Source organism: Acomys minous (assembly GCF_964271855.1).
Source record: "Acomys minous genome assembly, chromosome: 9".
NCBI classification, from domain to species: Eukaryota; Metazoa; Chordata; class Mammalia; order Rodentia; family Muridae; genus Acomys; species Acomys minous.
The window spans coordinates 40,017,322-40,035,192 of NC_140490.1; the positions used below are offsets into that span (position 1 = coordinate 40,017,322).

General features: G+C 51.8%; 3 protein-coding genes and 1 pseudogene across 8 annotated transcripts in view; 3 read left to right on the forward strand and 1 right to left on the reverse strand.

Moving 5' to 3' along the window:
- On the forward strand, positions 1-11,105 carry F12 (coagulation factor XII). Of its 3 annotated transcripts, none has more exons than XM_084795778.1 (14): positions 1-116; positions 446-503; positions 4,324-4,423; positions 4,584-4,654; positions 4,902-5,012; positions 5,097-5,228; positions 5,307-5,429; positions 5,508-5,673; positions 5,768-5,985; positions 6,095-6,308; positions 6,464-6,600; positions 6,686-6,829; positions 8,416-8,564; positions 8,649-11,105. In XM_084795778.1, the coding sequence occupies exons 1-14, from the start codon at positions 60-62 to the stop codon at positions 8,814-8,816; spliced, it is 1,848 nt and encodes a 615-aa protein (XP_084651904.1). In that variant the 5' UTR covers positions 1-59; the 3' UTR covers positions 8,817-11,105. The 3 variants fall into 3 exon arrangements, with proteins under 3 accessions (XP_084651904.1, XP_084651905.1, XP_084651906.1); XM_084795779.1 differs by having other exon boundaries at positions 5,325-5,429; XM_084795780.1 differs by lacking the exon at positions 5,307-5,429.
- Positions 1-17,871, forward strand: part of LOC311605065 (small ribosomal subunit protein uS2-like) — a 986,626-nt pseudogene that overhangs the window by 13,316 nt on the left and 955,439 nt on the right. The window lies entirely within an intron of this gene.
- On the forward strand, positions 10,493-12,749 carry PFN3 (profilin 3). Its single transcript, XM_084795839.1, has one exon. The coding sequence runs from the start codon at positions 11,242-11,244 to the stop codon at positions 11,653-11,655; it is 414 nt and encodes a 137-aa protein (XP_084651965.1). The 5' UTR covers positions 10,493-11,241; the 3' UTR covers positions 11,656-12,749.
- The window catches only part of SLC34A1 (solute carrier family 34 member 1), a 16,320-nt gene continuing 10,850 nt past the window's right edge, over positions 12,402-17,871 (reverse strand). Inside the window, exons 11-13 of one of the 3 annotated variants that reach the window (XM_084795774.1) lie at positions 14,581-14,697; positions 14,352-14,476; positions 12,402-13,400 (exon numbers count right to left, since the gene is read on the reverse strand). In XM_084795774.1, coding sequence (XP_084651900.1) covers positions 12,897-13,400; positions 14,352-14,476; positions 14,581-14,697 — 746 coding nt within the window. In that variant the 3' untranslated portion in view covers positions 12,402-12,896. Of the gene's footprint in view, positions 13,401-14,351; positions 14,477-14,580; positions 14,742-16,434; positions 16,976-17,871 lie in introns of those variants that run through there. The other 2 variants (XM_084795775.1, XM_084795776.1) reach the window with 2 other exon arrangements.

Consider the following 17,871-nt stretch of genomic DNA (forward strand, 5'->3'; position numbering starts at 1 on the left):
TTTGGCCAGATCTATTGATCTTCACTCCTGGGCAGGCAACGGGACCATCCACAGACGCCATGACGGCTCTGTTGCTCCTGGGACCCCTGCTCATGAGCCTGGATTTGACACTTTCGGTGAGGGCTGTGGATCCTAGGATTGGACCAGGATAACACTGGGGGGGGGGGTCCCTGTCCCAACTCTGACCTCTGCCTGTCACCTGATAGTTCAGGTGGCTGGGAGATTTGTCTGGGGGAAGGTGCAGGCATCCCAGAAGGCCCAAACAAAGGAGATAGCAGTTCATACTGGTGGATGTGAGGACACAGACTACATTTGAGGGGGAGGGAATGGGAAGAGGGAGGAGGGCTAAGCCTTGCAAGGAAATCCTGGGCTCTTATGAGGCCTAACATAAGATCAAGGAAAGTCTGGAATTGTCAGCAGCGCCCCTGTCTGCTCTCTCCTGTAGGCTCCACCGTGGAAAGGCCCCAAGGAGTTCAAGCATGGAGCTCATGACCCCACTGTGGGTAAGTGACCTGGCTCTTCTTCCTAATCTACCCTCCGGTGGGGTGAGTGTGCTCCAGCCTGCATGGTCTCCATGCAGCCTCGGGCCTCTGGAGCAGACAGGAGGGATCCTGAACAAAGCTGTTCAGTTGGCGTTCTGGTCTGGGTGCCTACCACAGAGCCAGAGGGGAGCAAGCTGTGTGCTCAGAGGGCAGCCTTCAGCTACTGAAGGCCTCTCTCAGAGCATGCTGGTCCTAGGCAGGGAGGGGAGGCGGGCTGTTGATTGACGCCGTCATGCCTGCACTCTCACCAGTCTTCCTTGGTTTCCCCATCTTTTCTCCCCTCTCCTTTCAACACATCTGGAGGATGTCAGTCTGGTAGAGCCCAGACCCTCAGTGCGTGATGGGAGCCCAAGATCACAGATACCCAAAATGTCTCCAAATCCTAGCTTCTTCGTGCATGAGTTTGCTGTCTGTGCCTCACTTTTCCCTGCCTGTAAAACAAGACAGATAAGAGTGAGTCACTCAGGGCTGCTGGGGAGGGGAAATGAGTTCTCTCTCCTTGTAAAGCAGATCGCCTCAAGGCCACTGCCTAGTAAAGGCCTGGAAAACCTTAGCTCTTACCCTAGGCTGTCGCTTACTGGGAGAGCACTTGCCCAGCGTGTACACAGCCCTGGGTTTGATTTTCAGCACCATGGAAAGGAAAAAAAAAAAGTCCTTAACTCTTAGTACATTTGATTTAGGTGAAGGGTTCCTACCACCCCCTCCCGCCCCAAACCCTGCCATAGGGCTTGTGAACACAGAACCCTACCATGGTGAGCCTTGTCTGGTGGGGTCAAGCTGATGCTTGTAGTGTAATGTCTCACACTGAAGTCCAACACCATGTGACCCTCCGGCCTTTTCTCCTAACCTCACGCTAAGCCAAACAGATGCTGTCCCTTTCATCCTGACCCAACAGTGGTCCCCTGCCCTAAAGCTCTAGGATGCTCCTCTCTCTTTATTGCCCTGGTGCTACAATGACACTAAAATTAAAATAGCAACAAACATTTGCTTCTGGTCCCAAGAACGGACACTAAGCTACACAGCGTCCCTTGAAGCAGTTATTTCTTCTTCATTTTGAGATTATAATCACATTATCCCGCCCCCTTTTTCCTCCCTTCAAGCCCTTCCACACTCCCCCCCAAGGACAGTTATTTCTTATGATGAATTATGTTCTACACAGCTACCACGAACATCAAATTCACAAGTCCTGTTAGGTTCTGCGAGCCACTGGGCTAGGACATTTTCATTACCCATTAAGATGTAACCTTGTTGCATATGGCTTCTGTTTAAAGACATGTTATTCAGTATGCATGTTGATGATCCCTTAACTCCGACCTAATGGTTAATACCGCCATTAATGCCTGCCTGAGCAGGGTGGGTGTCTCTGGCACAGTCTCTCCCTAAGGCACACACAGCTTCTAGTGTTCTTGCAGATAGGAGCTCTTCATAACACTTCAGCATGCACACAGAACCGTTCTTGCCCCCTTCTCTCCCTGAAGCACTATTGAACCTAGAGCCTTGTACACGCTAGGCAAATGCTGACCACTGAGCTAAAACCTTAGTCCTCTTTTTAAAATAAGCATGTGTGTGTGTGTGTGCGCACATGTGCGTGCGTGCGTGCATGAGATGGGCTCTCTCCTTTCTGCTACTGTGCTGTGTGTTCTGGACTTGCTGGTGTGTGAACTTCCAGGTGACATTCCTTCATTTACCACTCACCTCACTGGAGGTGGGTGGGGGAGGGGGGAGGGGGGTGCCAGGATCACAGGTGCATGGCCCTGCATCTGGCTCCTTATGTGGGTTCTGGAGATCAAGCTGGCTTTGTTAGGCTCACCCAGTGAGCACTGAGCCATCTTCCAGAGCCCCGGCCCTCTTTTTATTTTTATCTGAGACAGAGTTTCCCCTTAAATTTCCCAGACTGCTTTGACTTCACTCTACTGAACTAATGCACACTTCCAAGCAGGCCTTGCACTTGCTGACCTTCTGCCTCAGCCTCCTGAGCAGTTGGCAGCACAGGCAGGTGAAAAATTAAAAATCCTCAGGGCAGATCCCTGTGAATTTAAGGCCACTCTGATCTACATAGTGAGCTCCAGGACAACAGAGAAACCCTGTCTCAAAAAAGAAAGAAAGTCAGTCAGTCAAACTTTAGCAGGGCATGGTGGCCCATGCCTTTAATCCCAGCACTCAGAGGCTGAGGCAGATGGATCTCTGAGTTCAAGGCCAGCCTGGACAGCAAGTCTACACAGAAAAATCCTCTCTCAGAAAACAAACGGGGGGGGGGGGGGAGGGGAAGGAGAAAGAGAGAAGAAAGAAAGAAAGAAAGAAAGAAAGAAAGAAAAAAGATGAAAAGGACTGTGCTAAATGTATGTCAGGAAGATTACTTGTTTCCAGTATAAGAGTTGAAAGAAGCTGGGCGTGGTGGCGCACACCTTTAATCCCAGCACTCGGGAGGCAGAGGCAGAGGCAGGCAGATCTCTGTGAGTTCAAGGCAGCCTGGTCTACAAAGTGAGTCCAGGACAGCCAAGGCTACACAGAGAAACCCTGGCTCAGAAAAAAAAAAAAAAGAGTTGAAAGAGGGCAGAGCACTGCCTTGTCAGATCTCAGCTCAGGGCGTGTGTGTGTGTGTGTGTGTGTGTGTGTGTGTGTGTGTGTGTGTGTGTGTGTGTGTATGCTCCACTGATGAAATGAACCAATTCAAGCCAAATTAGAGTATATAAATGCAGGTTTGTTGGGGGCAGCTCTTGGGCAGGTTTACCAGTCCCAAGGAATGGGGCCAGGAAGGTTGCCATGGAGAAAGAGGGAGACAAAAAAGCCAGAGTGGGGATGGGCAGTCGGGGTGGGGTGGAAAGGCAGAAAGAGAAATCGAGAGCGCACACACACACACACACACACACACACACACACACACACACAGAGAGAGAGAGAGAGAGAGAGAGAGAGAGAGAGAGAGAGAGAGAGACAGACATCTTGATTATATAATGAAGAGGAAGCTCCGCCCCTGGTCTAAAGAGTTCAGGATAGAGGGAGGGAATGCAACAGGTAGGGACTGAGGGATGCTGGGAGAACCTGGAGGTCAAGTCCACTTTGGTTAAAAAGGTACCTCAGCTGCTTGTCCTGGGTCTGAATCTAAACACCGTACAGTTCCATAAAGACCACGAAGGCACTGCGAGTGCTGGTAGTTTGTTTGGCTTTGTTTTGGCTTGTGATGTCTTGCCCACGTTAGGCAACCTCTATAAGTGCTGACCTATACTTGCAATGTGAATCGCAAATGCTGGTTGGGGGTTACAAATAAATGTTTACAAAGCTGGCCGACTTGCAAATTGAAAGCCAGGGAATGAGGAGGATGGTTAAGAGGCCTAAATATTTATTTATTTATCTTGGGACAGGGTTTCTGTGTATACCTCTGGCTATCCTAGAACTCTCTCTGTAGACCATACTGGCCTTGAACTCACAGAGACCCTCTTGCTTCTGCCTCCCAAGTGCTGGGAATACAGGCCTGCACCTCCCACCCCCCTTACACATTTATTAAGCACATTTTTTTTTTTTTTTTTTTTGGTTTTTCAAAGTGCAACTTTGTAACAAGCACCTGGGTTTCAGATTTGGCCAGGGTGGAGGAGCTTGCAAGTGTTGGAGTCAGCAGTCTATGCCAGCTCTCTGGCTCTAGAAGCCAACATTCTAGGCAGGATACAGTCTTGAACGCATAACGGCTCTTTGAGGTTCTTTTCTTTTTCCAGCTAGGACCCACGAGGTAGAGCTTGGGCAGCTGGGCATAGGGGTGGGCCTCAGAAGTGTGTTCTTCCCACAGTCCTCACTGTCGATGGGAAGCTCTGCCACTTTCCCTTCCAGCACCACCGCCGTCTGTACCACAAATGCATCCACAAGGGCTGGCCAGGCTCCCGGCCCTGGTAAGCGTTTTCTAGTAAGGGTTGGAGGAGGGGCCCAGATGAAATGGAGTCTGCCTGTCATCTGTCTAAGAATTGCTTTTGGTCAAGGCAGGGTGGTGGGGGTGGTAAGGAGGGCTAGCCAGCCTCAGGCAATGCAGGGAACCCCCTTCTATTTCCCCAGGTGTGCCACCACCTCCAACTTTGATGAGGACCAGCAATGGGGATACTGCTTGGAACCCAAGAAGGTGAAAGGTATTGTGCAAACCCTGGGTGGTCCAAGGCCATCTCCTGATCTTCTCCCCAGTCCCTTCCTTTCTCTTACTGCATCCTTTCCAACGTCAGCAGAACAATCCTGGCAAAAGAGACCACCATTTTACAGATGAGCTTAGGGACTAGAGCTTGGCTTCTGTAGTTCTATGACAAGCCAGTTCAGGCAGGGCATTGATGCCTACTCGCATCGTTCAGACTCCCTGTGCTTCCTTTGGGGTCCACCTCTCAGACCACTGCAGCAAACACAGCCCCTGCCATGAAGGAGGGACGTGCGTGAACACCCCCAGCGGCCCCCTCTGTCTCTGCCCTGAACACCTCACTGGGAAGCACTGTCAGAGAGGTAAGAGGATCTGCTTCCCAGCAAGAGGTCCCTTGGAGCCTCAGAGATTTGGCATGGCCCCCACTGGCCTCCTTTTGTCCCCAGAGAAATGCTTTGAACCCCAGCTTCTCCAATTCTTCCATGAGAATGAGACATGGCTTAGAGCTGGGCCAGCAGATGTGGCCAGGTGCCAGTGCAAAGGTCCTGAGGCTCACTGCAAGCCTGTGGCCAGTCAGGGTAAGTGGGGAGGAGGGCAGAAAGCCGGGAGCCCCTGGTAGAAGGCTGGGTAGTGTGATATACCCAGGGATGGCTCAGTTTGTGCCTCCCTGCCAGCCTGCAGCACCAATCAGTGCCTTCATGGAGGCAGCTGCCTCCAGGTGGAGGGCTACGAATTGTGCTATTGCCCTGCGGGGTACACCGGACGTTTTTGCGACATAGGTGAGTTGGGACCCCACGTGGGAAACGTTTGTGGAGGTGGATAAGGGAGAATGGAAAAGTGAACCCCTATCTCTCTAGACGTTAATGCGACCTGCTATGATGGCAGTGGGTTCAGTTACCGGGGCCAGGCTAGAACCACTCTGTCGGGTGCGCCATGTCAGCGGTGGGCCTCCGAGGCCACCTACTGGCACATGCCTGCGAAGCAAGCGCTAAAACTCGGCCTGGGTCACCACGCATTCTGCAGGTTCGCGGGAAGGGACGGGGCAGGGCAATTTGCCTCCCCTTTGGGCCTCCAGGGGCTCCCCATGTTTTAACAGAGCCCCCTTTTGAAATTGCAGGAACCCGGATAATGACACACGTCCATGGTGCTACGTTTGGAGTGGCGACAGGCTGAGCTGGGACTATTGCGACCTGGAGCAGTGCCAGGCTCCAATCCAGGCAACACTCATACCTCGAGTTCCCCTTGAACGGCAGGACTTGCCGGTGCCCTGGCCTTCCACACTCCAGAAGCCTCAGCCCACGTCTCAGGAGCCATCTATGTCCCATGCACTAGACGGTTAGGCAGAAGGGGAGGAGCAGCACAGAGGACGTGGCCTCCCCCGCTTATTTCAGGCAGCCAGTAGGGCGTGTCCCCGGCCTCAACCAGTCTCTCCTTCCATCCACAGCCTCGTCAGAGCATCACACCAGGATCAGCACAGTGGGCTGCGGACAGCGGTTCCGCAAGCGACTGTCCTCGCTCAGGCGCGTGATAGGCGGACTAGTGGCTCTCCCTGGGTCGCATCCCTACATCGCCGCACTGTACTGGGGAGACAACTTCTGCTCGGGCAGCCTCATCGCCCCCTGCTGGGTGCTGACCGCGGCTCACTGCCTGCAGAACCGGCAAGCGCCGCCCTCAGGGACCCCCTAGCCCGCTCCTACCCTACCTGCACCTTACTCTCCCCCGCCTTTCTAGAGCTCCTCCGAAGGGATGGAAACAGGGGTACCAAAAGGTCTGTATCCACTGAACATGCTGTCTGTCCTTCACCTCACCGCAGGCCGGCCCCCCAGGAATTGACAGTGGTGCTTGGTCAAGATCGCCATAACCAAAGCTGCGAGCGGTGCCAGACACTGGCTGTGAATTCCTACCACCTTCATGAGGGCTTCTCCTCCAGCACCTACCAACACGACTTGGGTGGGGTGATCCTGCAGGGATAGGGAGAAAGAGTGGGGAGGGCTGGGTCCCCAGATCACAATCTAACCTTTCCCTCTCGGGGTAGCTTTATTGCGCCTGCAGGAAAGCGAAAACAACAACTGCGCAAACCTGTCGCCTCACATCCAACCGGTGTGTCTGCCCAGCAGCGCAGCTCCACCCTCTGAGACAGTGATCTGTGAGGTGGCCGGCTGGGGTCACCAGTTCGAGGGTAAGCACAGCTGTTGGGGGCTAGTTGGAGACTTTTGGCTATGAACGCACACTTTTGGTAGCCTCCAATGAGTTTGCGAGACACATTTCACTGGCCTGACAGTTGTAAAAATGTGCGGGGCCCTTGTCTCTGTCGCATGACCTTCCAAGAATCTAGAATTTGCTGTGGAGATTCAAGTTTACTTCTATTGTGGTGATAAACACCATGACCAAATCCAGCTTAGGCAGAAAAGGCTTTATTTGCCTTGCAAAGTCCACTACTGGGGGAAGCCATGGCAGGAACTTGGGGGCAAGAACTGAGGCAGAAAGCAGGAAGGGACAGTCCTTGCTGCCTTGCTCCTCGTGGCTTGATCAACTTTGTTTTTAAAATTTCATTTATTGCCAGGCATGGTGTCTCACACCTTTAAACCCAGCAGGAGGATCTCTGTGAGTTTGAAGAGGCAGAGGCAGGAGGATTTTTGTGAATTAGAGGTTAGCCCAGTTTACAAAGAGAGTTCCAGGACAGCCAGGACTACACAGAGAAACTCTGCCTCAAAAAGCCATTTTTTTTTCATTTATTTTTATTTTATGTGCATGCATGACTGTCTGCATGCATATATGTGCACCATGTATGTGCCTGGTATAGGAGAAGCCAGATCTGGAGCCACCATGTGGGTGGGTGCTGGGAACTGAACCAAGGTCCTCTGCAAGAACAGCAAGTACTGTTTGTTTGTTTGTTTGTTTCAAGACAGGGTTTCTCTTGTAGTCCTGGCTGTCCTGGACTCACTTTGTAGACCAGGTTGTCCTCGGAGTCACAGAAATCCGACTGCCTCTGCCTCCTGAGTGCTGGGATTAAAGGTGTGTGCCACCATGCCTGGGCATAGCAAGTACTCAACCTCAGAGCCGTCCCCAACACCTCAGCCTTCCTTCTCTCTTTTTTTTTCCCCCCCGGAGACAGGTTTTCTCTGTGTAGTCCTGGCTGTCCAGGAACTCTGTTGACCAGGCTGGAGGGCCACCTGCTTCTATCTCACCAGTGCTAGGATTAAAGTCCACCACTGCCTGGCTCAGCTTGCTTTCTTATACAACCCAGGCCCACCTGTTCAGCGTGGCACCACCCACAGTGGGCCGCGCCCTCTCACATCAATCATTAATCAAGAAAATGGCCCACAGACATTTCCATAGGCCAATCTTACGGAGGCATCTTCTCAAGTGAAGTTCTTTCTACCCAGATGTCGCTGGTTTACGTCAAATTGACAAACAGTAACACTGCACAGGATTACAGAGAGAATCAAGCTTTCTCATGCTTATCTCTGGGCTCGAAATTACAAACTGGGACTTTGTCCCCACGCTGGAACAATGGGGGGAACTATTTTGGGAGCCAGGTTCTGAGCCACTGCGTGGGAGAGAGTAAGGGGGCGGGGCTTCCTGTTAGCCCTATCCGCTCCAATCCCAGCTCTTCCCCAGTCTTCAAGCTTCCTCGCCTGTGAACTAGTTATTGGCAGGTCCCACCACTCAGCCTTGCTTTGAGGGAGCAAAGTCAGAGTAGGTGTGGAATTGCCTGGTAACCTGGCCCACTCAGCAAGCTCAGGTCGCACGCCTGCTTTGCAGGGGCGGAGGAGTACGCCACCTTCCTGCAGGAGGCACAGGTACCCTTTATCTCCCAGGAGCGCTGCTCCGACCCTGAAGTGCATGGAAACGCCATCCTGCCTGGAATGCTTTGCGCTGGCTTCCTGGAGGGAGGCACCGACGCCTGCCAGGTCAGCCCTGGGGTCTTGGTTGGTCCCTTGCCCCTGCCTGTCAACCACAGGACTAGACCAAGGAGCTGCTTATCCTCCACCCAGGGTGACTCCGGGGGTCCTCTGGTGTGTGAGGAAGGAGCTGCAGAGAGCGGGATCACACTGAGAGGTGTCATCAGCTGGGGCTCCGGGTGTGGCGACCGCAACAAGCCTGGAGTCTACACCGACGTGGCTAACTACCTGGCTTGGATCCAGAAGCATACTGCGTCATAAGTAACCCGGCTTGGTCCTTCCCTCTTGTGTGCTCCTAGAACGTGAGGCTGGGAATAGCATGATGGCCCACGTGAAGCTAATGCCCGGGTCTCAGGGGCACAGAAACTCAATAAAGCGCTTTGAGAACGCTCCTCAGAATTCCCCCTTGAAATGCCAATTGGGAGGCATCAACTCCCTCGCTGTCTGATAAGGCGGTTGGCCAGATGTCAGCACCAGGGGCTTGTCTCAGCCTTACTTTGTGCAAGGAGGGCCCTGAACTTGCTCATCAAAACTCCTTCACTCTATTTCCATAGTAACAGGCTCTCCACCTCAACTATAGACTTCTGGGTCACCTGGGGAGCTTCCAGAGGCAGCGTGTAAGTCCACCTGAGATCAGTGTGCTGGAGCCTCGAGGGAGAAGGCAGTGGTGGCCTCTTTTTACAACTCTGCAGGGAGAGAACCATAGTTAGGAGTGTTCCAGGTTGGACCTGTGGTGTGGATAGTGGTAGGTGAACTTGTGTGAGGCCCTGGGTTACATATACAGCACCACCACTGAAGGGGTGGGGGGAAGGGCTTTGTGGGTTTTGCTGTTTGTTTGTTTGTTTGTTTGTTGAACTTTGAGCCTGGCATGGTGGTGCAAGCTGGAGGCAAGGAATGTCTGAAGCTCTATTCTAAGCTACTAAAGTAAAAGCTGGGGTAAGAGGCCGCCGTCCAGAAGCCTTCTGGGAGATTGGAACTCTAAAACGAGGTCTTTTTGTTTTGGTCTGAGACAGGGTTTCTCTGTGTGCTCTCGGCTCTCTTGGAACTTACTTTGTAGACCAGGCTGGCCTCGAACTCACAGCGATCTGTCTGCCTCTGCCTCCTGAGTGCTGGGATTAAAGGCATGTGCCATGGCCACCCAAATTCAAAGTAAGGTTTAATGGCTCCCTTGCAGGAGAGAAGTCTGGCTGTCCTGGACTCACTCTGTAGACCAGTCTGGCTTCGAACTCCACTTGCCTCTGCCTCCCGAGTGCTGGGATTAAAGGCGTGTGCCACCATGCCCAGCCACCAGCACTTTTCTTACTCTTAAAAATGTCATTGTTTATTGATTTATTGAGACATCATGTGTCTTCCCAATGCTGAGACTGTAGGCCTGTACCATCATCATACTCAGTTTATGGTCCTGGGGGAATCAATCCCAAAGCGTTGTGCATAACAGGCAGGCACTCCACCAACTGTCAGCTACAGCCCCAGCCCTTACACCCGTCTTTCATTCTGTGGTAGATGTTCCCACCCTCTTCCCTTTTTTTTGGATGCAGCATCTTACTATGTAGGTCTTGGCTGGCGTGTGACTTGCTGTGTAGAGCAGGCTAAACTTGAACTTGCAGAGATCCACTTGCCTCTACCTCCTGAGTCTGAGAATTGTGTGCCACCATGTTTGGCTTTTTAAAATTAAGGAGAGAGAGAGAGAGAGAGGAGAGAAGAGAGAGAGAGAGAGAGAGAGAGAGAGAGAGAGAGAGAGAGAGAGAGAGAGAGAGAGAGAGAGAGAGAGAGAGAGAATGATGTGCTTGAGTGTGTCAAAGGGCTGTGTGGAGGTCAGAGGACAACTTCGTGAAGTTGGTTCTCTCCTCCTGCCTTTATGTGGACTCCAGGGATGTGAGGCTCAGAGCACCAGGCTTACAAGGCAAGGCACTTTTACTTTTTGAGCCAATCTTTTAAAAAGATGTATTATGTATACAGTATTCTGCCCATATGTGTTTCTTGCATGCCAGAAGAGGACACCAGATCTCATTGTACATGGTTGTGAGCCACCATGTCGCTGCTGGGAATTGAACTCAGAACCTCTGGAAGAGCAGACAGTGCTCTTAACTTCTGACCCATCCCTCCAGCACCCCCCCCAGCCAATTTTTAATAACTAAAAGTTACAATTTCAAGATTTTTAAGTTATATGTGTCTGTGGACATGCATGCAGGTGCCCAAGGAGGCCAGAAGGGGGCATCAGTGAGCTGCTCTACCTGGATGCTGGTCCTCTGTGGAAACAGTTTCTTTTCTTCCACCAGACTTTTTTTTTTTTTTTTTAATTTAAATTGTATATGTGTGTGAGCTTGCCTAAGGAAGCCAGAGAGCTAGAGTTGTCAGATCTGGAGTGGGAGTTACAGGCTTTGTATGCCAACAGAGATGATGTTTGGAGTGGAACTCTGGTCCTGAGTAAGAGTAGTAAGTCTTTCTTAACACTGTGCCATCTCTCCAGCCCTTCACCCATCTTCTTCCATTTCCTCCTATTGCTACTTTTAGACCCGCCCCCACCACTCAACTTCACCGCCCTCACATTCTCCTCTTAGGTAGACGGTCTGTGACGTTTGTCTGACGTCACAGCACCGCCCTGCGAACTTCACTGCACGCCACAGGTGTTCTTAGCTCGGGCCACCCCTCTAGCGCAAGTTGCAGGGACTGATTCTGAGCGGAGATGGGTGACTGGAAGGGCTACATCAGTGCGGTGCTGCGGGATCAGCGCATCGATGACGTGGCCATCGTGGGCCACTTGGACAATCGCTGTGTGTGGGCATCACGGCCCGGGGGTCTACTGGCGGCCATCTCCCCACAGGAGGTGGGCGTGCTCACCGGGCCAGACCGGCACACCTTTCTGCAGACAGGTCTGAGCGTAGCAGGCCGGCGCTGCTGCGTTATCCGTGACTACCTGCTGGCCGAGGGCGACGGCGTACTGGATGCTCGCACCAAGGGGTTGGACGGGCGTGCGATCTGCGTGGGCCACACGCCACGGGCGCTCCTGGTGCTCATGGGCAGACGAGGCGTACATGGAGGCATCCTCAACAAGACAGTGCACGATCTGATTGGTGGGCTGCGTGAGCAGTGCTCCTAGCAAGACAGCCAGGACTGCCCATGGTGGTAGGGGGACCAGAATAAACCGTGATGGGGCGCTGTGGAATTATCCTCTTTGGGTATGTGTGAGGAGTTGCAAACAAGGAAACGAGGCCTCCTGAGCATCCTCTCCTCGTGCGGTAGATGCCTCGTAGAGGCCTTTGATCCCACAGTTATGGTGCTTCCTGGCACCTTCCCAGGGCTCTAGGGACCCCACAACTGCGAAAGAACACTGGGATGGTGAGTTCTCGAACTTTTCCTCAGGCTTTAGCTTTCTTTCTCACAGAACTTCCCACACTTGTAGGCATAACAGCCAAGGGAGTCACTCCCATGCCTCCTTCCCCAGCCCACACCAGCCAAGGTCTGTGGGGTTCAGACCGGAGCTGAGTGACCCTCAGGATGTTTGGAGATTTGGTTTTAGGGTACCTGTAGATCCTCAGATGCCCAACTTTTGTGTATAAAACGACAGTGTTTCTGTAGAATTGACCTACATCCCCTGGTGTGTGATCTCCAGGTGACATATACAATATAAAAGTCATGTAAATAGTTACTCTACTGTAGGAGTAAAAAATACTGATTTTTGTTTGTTTGTTTTCAAGCCAGGGCTTCTCTGTGTAGCCTTGGCTGTCTTGGAACTTGATTTGTAGACCAGGCTGACCTCGAACTCAGAGATCCACCTGCTTCTGCCTCCCAAGGCATGAGCTACCACTGCCCAGCTGAATACTGACTTTTTTTTAAAAGCCCATATATTATTAGTACAGATGCAACTTTTAATTTTTTTTTCTATACACAGGCAGCAGAACTGGCCGAGGTAAGGCCCATTTACAGAGGGCCAGTTATACTCCTGCCCCTCCCCGCCCCCACTTGGTGCAAGGGTTATGATGAGGTGACAGGACCTAGCTGACTGTTCCCAGGAATGTTTTGAGGCTCCCCAGACATCTGCATCCTCCCTGGGCCCACACAGCGTACACACATGGACTTCTATACCTACTCTGATGGTTGCAGACTCAGCACCTGATGTGTATTCGTGCACACTGCCTCTAATTAGAAATTCCTGCACCACTGTGTCCCTCTGCACATGGACAGGTACCCAAAGGTGGCACAAAATCATGTACCTCAAGTGACATGCATCTGCTGTCATACACACACACACACTCCTCTGCCCTTCTGCTGGGAGTGCCATAAAAACAAAACAAAAAAAACCACTGTCCTCTGCTCCAGGCAGTAGTCTGGGCTTGCAGCTTAGAGACGGGTGGCATTGTGGTGAGCGGGCAGTGCCAGGCGAGGGGAGGGTGTGGCAGGGGGAAGCTCCTCCAGGAAGACTCTAGGGGGGAGCTGGGGCGACCGGGGCTCAGGCCTGGCATAGCACAAGGTGGCTCGCGTGATGAGACCATCCAGGGGCTGCAAAGAGTGCATCCAGTGGGGCAGGAAGTCCCACGTCTGCAGCCACTTGGGGAGGTGCCCAGGACTTCGGTTCTGCAGGACGTTGACAAGCACCACGAAGGCCAGCAGGGCCCCAAAGGGTGTGCCCACCCCGACCATAGCTTGCCAGCCTGCCATGGAAATACCGAACACCAGTGAGGGCAAAAGCAGGAAGCACACTAGGAGGTAGAGGACGGCAAACCAGCGGTACTTGGCGGTGCGTTTGCCCAGTGCCTTGGCCATGCGGATGGGCAGGCGTGTGCAGGGCAGCGGGTACCACAGCAGGATGCCTGAGATGTTGAAGAAGAAGTGGCAGAGGGCAATCTGCAGGAGAGAAGCCAGAAGGGATCAGGCACACTGGCATATGAGCCCGGCAGGGTTAGGTAAGAGAGGCCCCACATGATCTGGGTCGCAGGAGAAAATCTCTTTGGCTGATTTGATGCCAGATCCCTCCAGACTGGTTTTTAAAATATTGTGCTGCCAAACTACTTGGTAAATGACAACTGCCCTGAATGTTCCGCGTGTGTCCTAGTGACCTCCCTCTTATGAATTCCTCAGCTACAACCCAGCAGCTAGAGATTGTCTTTCTTACACAGGATCTTGTATATAGACCAGGCTGACCTTGAACTTTGGACCATTTTCCTGCCAAATGGGATTACCGGCATGTACTACCATGCTTGATTTTAGCAACCACTAAGGATTAGTTGCTGGCTTGCCCATCCTGGGCTTTTAATTGGTCAGCATCTTCTCAGCTGTTTTGCTCCTAAACAAATTCCCCTTTGCTATCTGCTTACCATCCCTAGAACCATGTACCCTTGCTACCCCAGTCTGGGCCAGGCCTCTCTGACTGCACACTGCCACAGTGTGGCCCTGACTTGCTACTGTTTGCTGATATAGTGTAACAGTGGCTCACTATTAGACGCCAAGGTCTTGAGAGTACATGTAAATACACTTTGTCAGCTGGGCATGGTGGCACATGCCTTTAATCCCAGCACTCGGGAGGCAGAGGCAGGTGGATTGATGTGAATTCAAAGCCAGCCTGGTCTACAAAGCGAGTCCAGGACAGCCAAGGGTACACAGAGAAACCCTGTCTCGAAAAAACAAAACAAAATCAAACAAAACAAACCAAACAAAAAACTACTTTGTCTATAGTAGTTTCCAGTAAGTGGAAAAAGTAACCTAAGCAAGCGACTGACATTGATTATTTTAACATCCTCCTTTGGGCCTCTACCCCACCCTCTCCTAGTACAGACAACCAATTCTCCCCCCATGTACCTGAAAGGAGCTGGACAGCTTCTCCTTGGGGCTGGCCAGTGCTGCCAGGATGGCTGTGGTGGTGGTGCCAATGTTGGAGCCCAGTGTGAGAGGGTAGGCCCGCTCAATGCTGATCACACCCAGGCCTGGTGGGCAGGAAAGCATACGACACACCTGTCTGGGTCTTTCCTTGACCACCCACACACCTCACCCCACCAGCTGCCCGCCATCGCCGGTCGTGAGCACTCACCAATGAGCGGAGTGATGGCTGAGGTGAATACGGAGCTGCTCTGGACGACAAAGGTCATGCTGGCGCCCACAACCATGGCAAAGTAGCCTGTGACCCAGGTAAAGGGGGCTGGAAAGTCTGAAAGGAATCCAAATCCTCCGTAAGTGGAGCCGGTAAAAGGCCTTGGGAAGGGTTAGAGAGATGATGGCCCAGAGGTTAAGAGCACTGGCTGCTCTTCCAAAGGTCCCGAGTTCAATTCCCAGCAACCCACATGGTGCCTCAACAACCATCTATAATGAGATCTGGCGCCCTCTTCTGGTGTGAGGTATACATGCAGACATAACATTGTATACATCATAAATAAAATCTTTAAAGAAAAAAAATGCCTTGGGAGAGAGGAGGGCTTATGCTGTAGCTTCTCTGTGAGAATCTAGCTGACCCTTGCTCACCTGAGGCAGCTTTCATTTACCCTGCTTGCTCTTGCGGTCAAAGCACTTTGTTTCTTGGACTATTACACTCTCCTGTGCCTTTGCCCTAGCTGTGTTTTCTGCCAGCAATGTTCTCTTCAGTATCAAAATCCGTGGGGATTAGGTCAAGGATGCCCAGGGACACCAACATCTAAGCATGCTTCCAGAGCACAGTGAAGCATTTGCCTAGGACTGGCGGACATGCTGCAGCGTGCTTTAAGTCACGTATTGATTTACCTAGCATAGCTGGGCGTGGTGGCGCATGCCTTTCATCCCAGCACTCTCAAGGGACCGCTCAGGTCACCAGGCTTAGCAGCAAGCCTTTCTCCACTTAGCCGGTCTCACCAGTCACAGCCTTCACTTGTGTTAGGTAAATCTATTTTTTTTAAGTTTTTTTCTGGACAGGGTTCCTTTGTGTAGCCTTGGCTGTCCTGGACTCCCTAAGTAGACCAGGCTGGCCTCGAACTCACAGGGATCCACCTGCCTCTTTGTCCTAAATGCTGGGATTAAAGGCGTGTTCCACCACGCCCACCCAGCTTGAAAGCCCTTCCTGACCTCCCTTGCTTTCCCTACTCCGAGACTCATGGACATCCCTTATTCCCATGTTCATCATGTACAGTTCCCCCAGTGCTGGGGCAGTAACTCAAAAGGCCAAACTGTTGTTTGAAATGAGAATTAGATAGTGTCATCCCCCCGCCCCAACCCTTCAGATACAGCTGTCACCCTCAGAAAAGCATAGGCTCGGAGCTAAGCACAGAGACCCCTAGATCTTGCTCTGTCTCTGTTGGTCCTGGCTGTAGCCTGCCCCTCCAGGATGCTGCCAGCCACCCTTCTGTATCCCAAACCTGCTGTGATGGCCACTTTCTCTGGGTTTTGAACTTGCTGGTCCTTCCACGCAGAACACTCTTCATGGTTCTGTTATCAGTGTTGGGGATGGAACCACTGAGCCCCAGGTGTGTTGGGCAGATGCTTCATCACTGAGCAACAGTCCCAGCTTTTACCTACTGTTGGTTGTACGTAAAGGGTTTAGGGAGGGGGCAGTGAGATAAGGTCTCATGCTATAGTCCAGGCTGGGCTCACACTCTCACTAATCCCCTGCCTCAGCCTTCCAAGTGCAGGGATTTCAACTGTGAGTCAACACATCTGCCTTCATCCATAGTTATTTTATTTCTCTGTGTATGGAAGTCAGAGGTCAATTTTTTTGTTTTGTTTTGTTTTCCAGACAGAGTCTCTCTGTGTAGCCTTGGCTATCCTGGACTCGCTTTGTAGACCAGGCTAGCCTAGAACTCACAGGAATCCACCTGCCTCTGCCTCCCGAGTGCTGGGATTAAAGGCTTGTGCCACCACCGCCCGGCCAGGGGTCAATTTTTTATGTCTTTATCTCTGTCTTTTTTGGGGGGTGGGGGTATGTGTGTGTGTGTGTGTGTGTGTGTGTGTGTGTGTGTTGAGACAGGGCTTCTGTGTGTAGCCTTGGCTGCCCTGGAACTCTCTGTGTAGACCAGGCTGGCCTCAAACTCACAAAGATCCACCCCTCCTCTGCCTCCTGAGTGCTGGCATCAAAGGTGGGCGCCACCGCCTGGCTGTCTTATTTTTTTTGAGACAAGGTCTTTCACTGAACCTAGAGCTCATCAAGTGGCTTGACCGGCTGGCCAGTCAGATGGGGGATCCCCCTGTCTCTGCTTCATAGCACTGGTAGTGTTAGCATGTACCCCACTTTCTGGCTTTTTATGTGGATTATGGAGATCCAACTCAGGATCTCAACTTGTAAGCAAACCCAGAACCAGCTGAGACAGGAATCCATGCCTCTTAGAAGTTTACTTTGGCAGAGCTTGGTGGTGCATGTTTTTAATCCAAGCACTCTGGAGGCAAAGGCACACACATTTCTGAGTTCAAGGCCAGCCTGGTCTACATCGTGAGTTCCAGGCTAGCTAAGAGTATATCATGAGGCCCTAAAAATAAAATGAAAATAAATAAGTAAAAATCTGGGCAGTGGCAGTGCATGCCTTTGATCTCAGCACTTGGGAGACAGAGGCAGATGGAGCTCTGTGAGTTCGAGGCCAGCCTTATCTACAGAGCTAGTTCCAGGACAGCCAAGGCTACACAAAGAAACCCTATCTTGAAAACAACAAAAAGTTTATTCTTTTTTTCTGTTTGTTCAGACAAGGTCTCCTGTTAAAGCCTAAGATGGCCTCAAAATCCTGCTTCCACTCCTTGAGTGCTGGGATTACAGGCATGTGCCACCACATCTACCCCCTTACCCATGTTTGACTCTCCTGAAGGTCTTTGCTTGCTCAAATGCCTCGGTCTCAGAGAGACTCCTCACACCCACAGAAACAGCCACTTCTGTATCCTGTTGTGTTGCCATTTTTTTTTTCTGTCAACTTGGCAGTTTTCTCACTAATTAGTTTACTTTCACTGCTTGTCTCCTCCACATTTCTTCCTTCCTCATCTACTGGGAAGAAATGAGGGGCTCCCTGTGGAAAGCCCAGGTAGGCACAAGGTTTGGTTGGTGACTGAAGAGATGGGACCCATCCAGGTCACATGAGGAAGTGGTAGACCTATAGGGATAACAATGAATTAGCTCTATGCCATTGTCACCATTTGGGACACAGCCCAGCATGGCCTAGTTCTCCAGTTCTGTGAGGGAGATCACAATTCTGAAATCCTGGGATCAAGGACCCTGTCTCTCTTTGCTTCACTTCTGCGTCCTGCGGCACACAGTAGGGGCTTAATGTCCATTTGCCGGTTAAACAGAGGTTTCTAGGTAGACATGGTCATGCATTATTGTAATCCCAGCATTTGGGAAGTCAAAGCAAGAATATCAGAAGATCTTGACCAGCCTAGG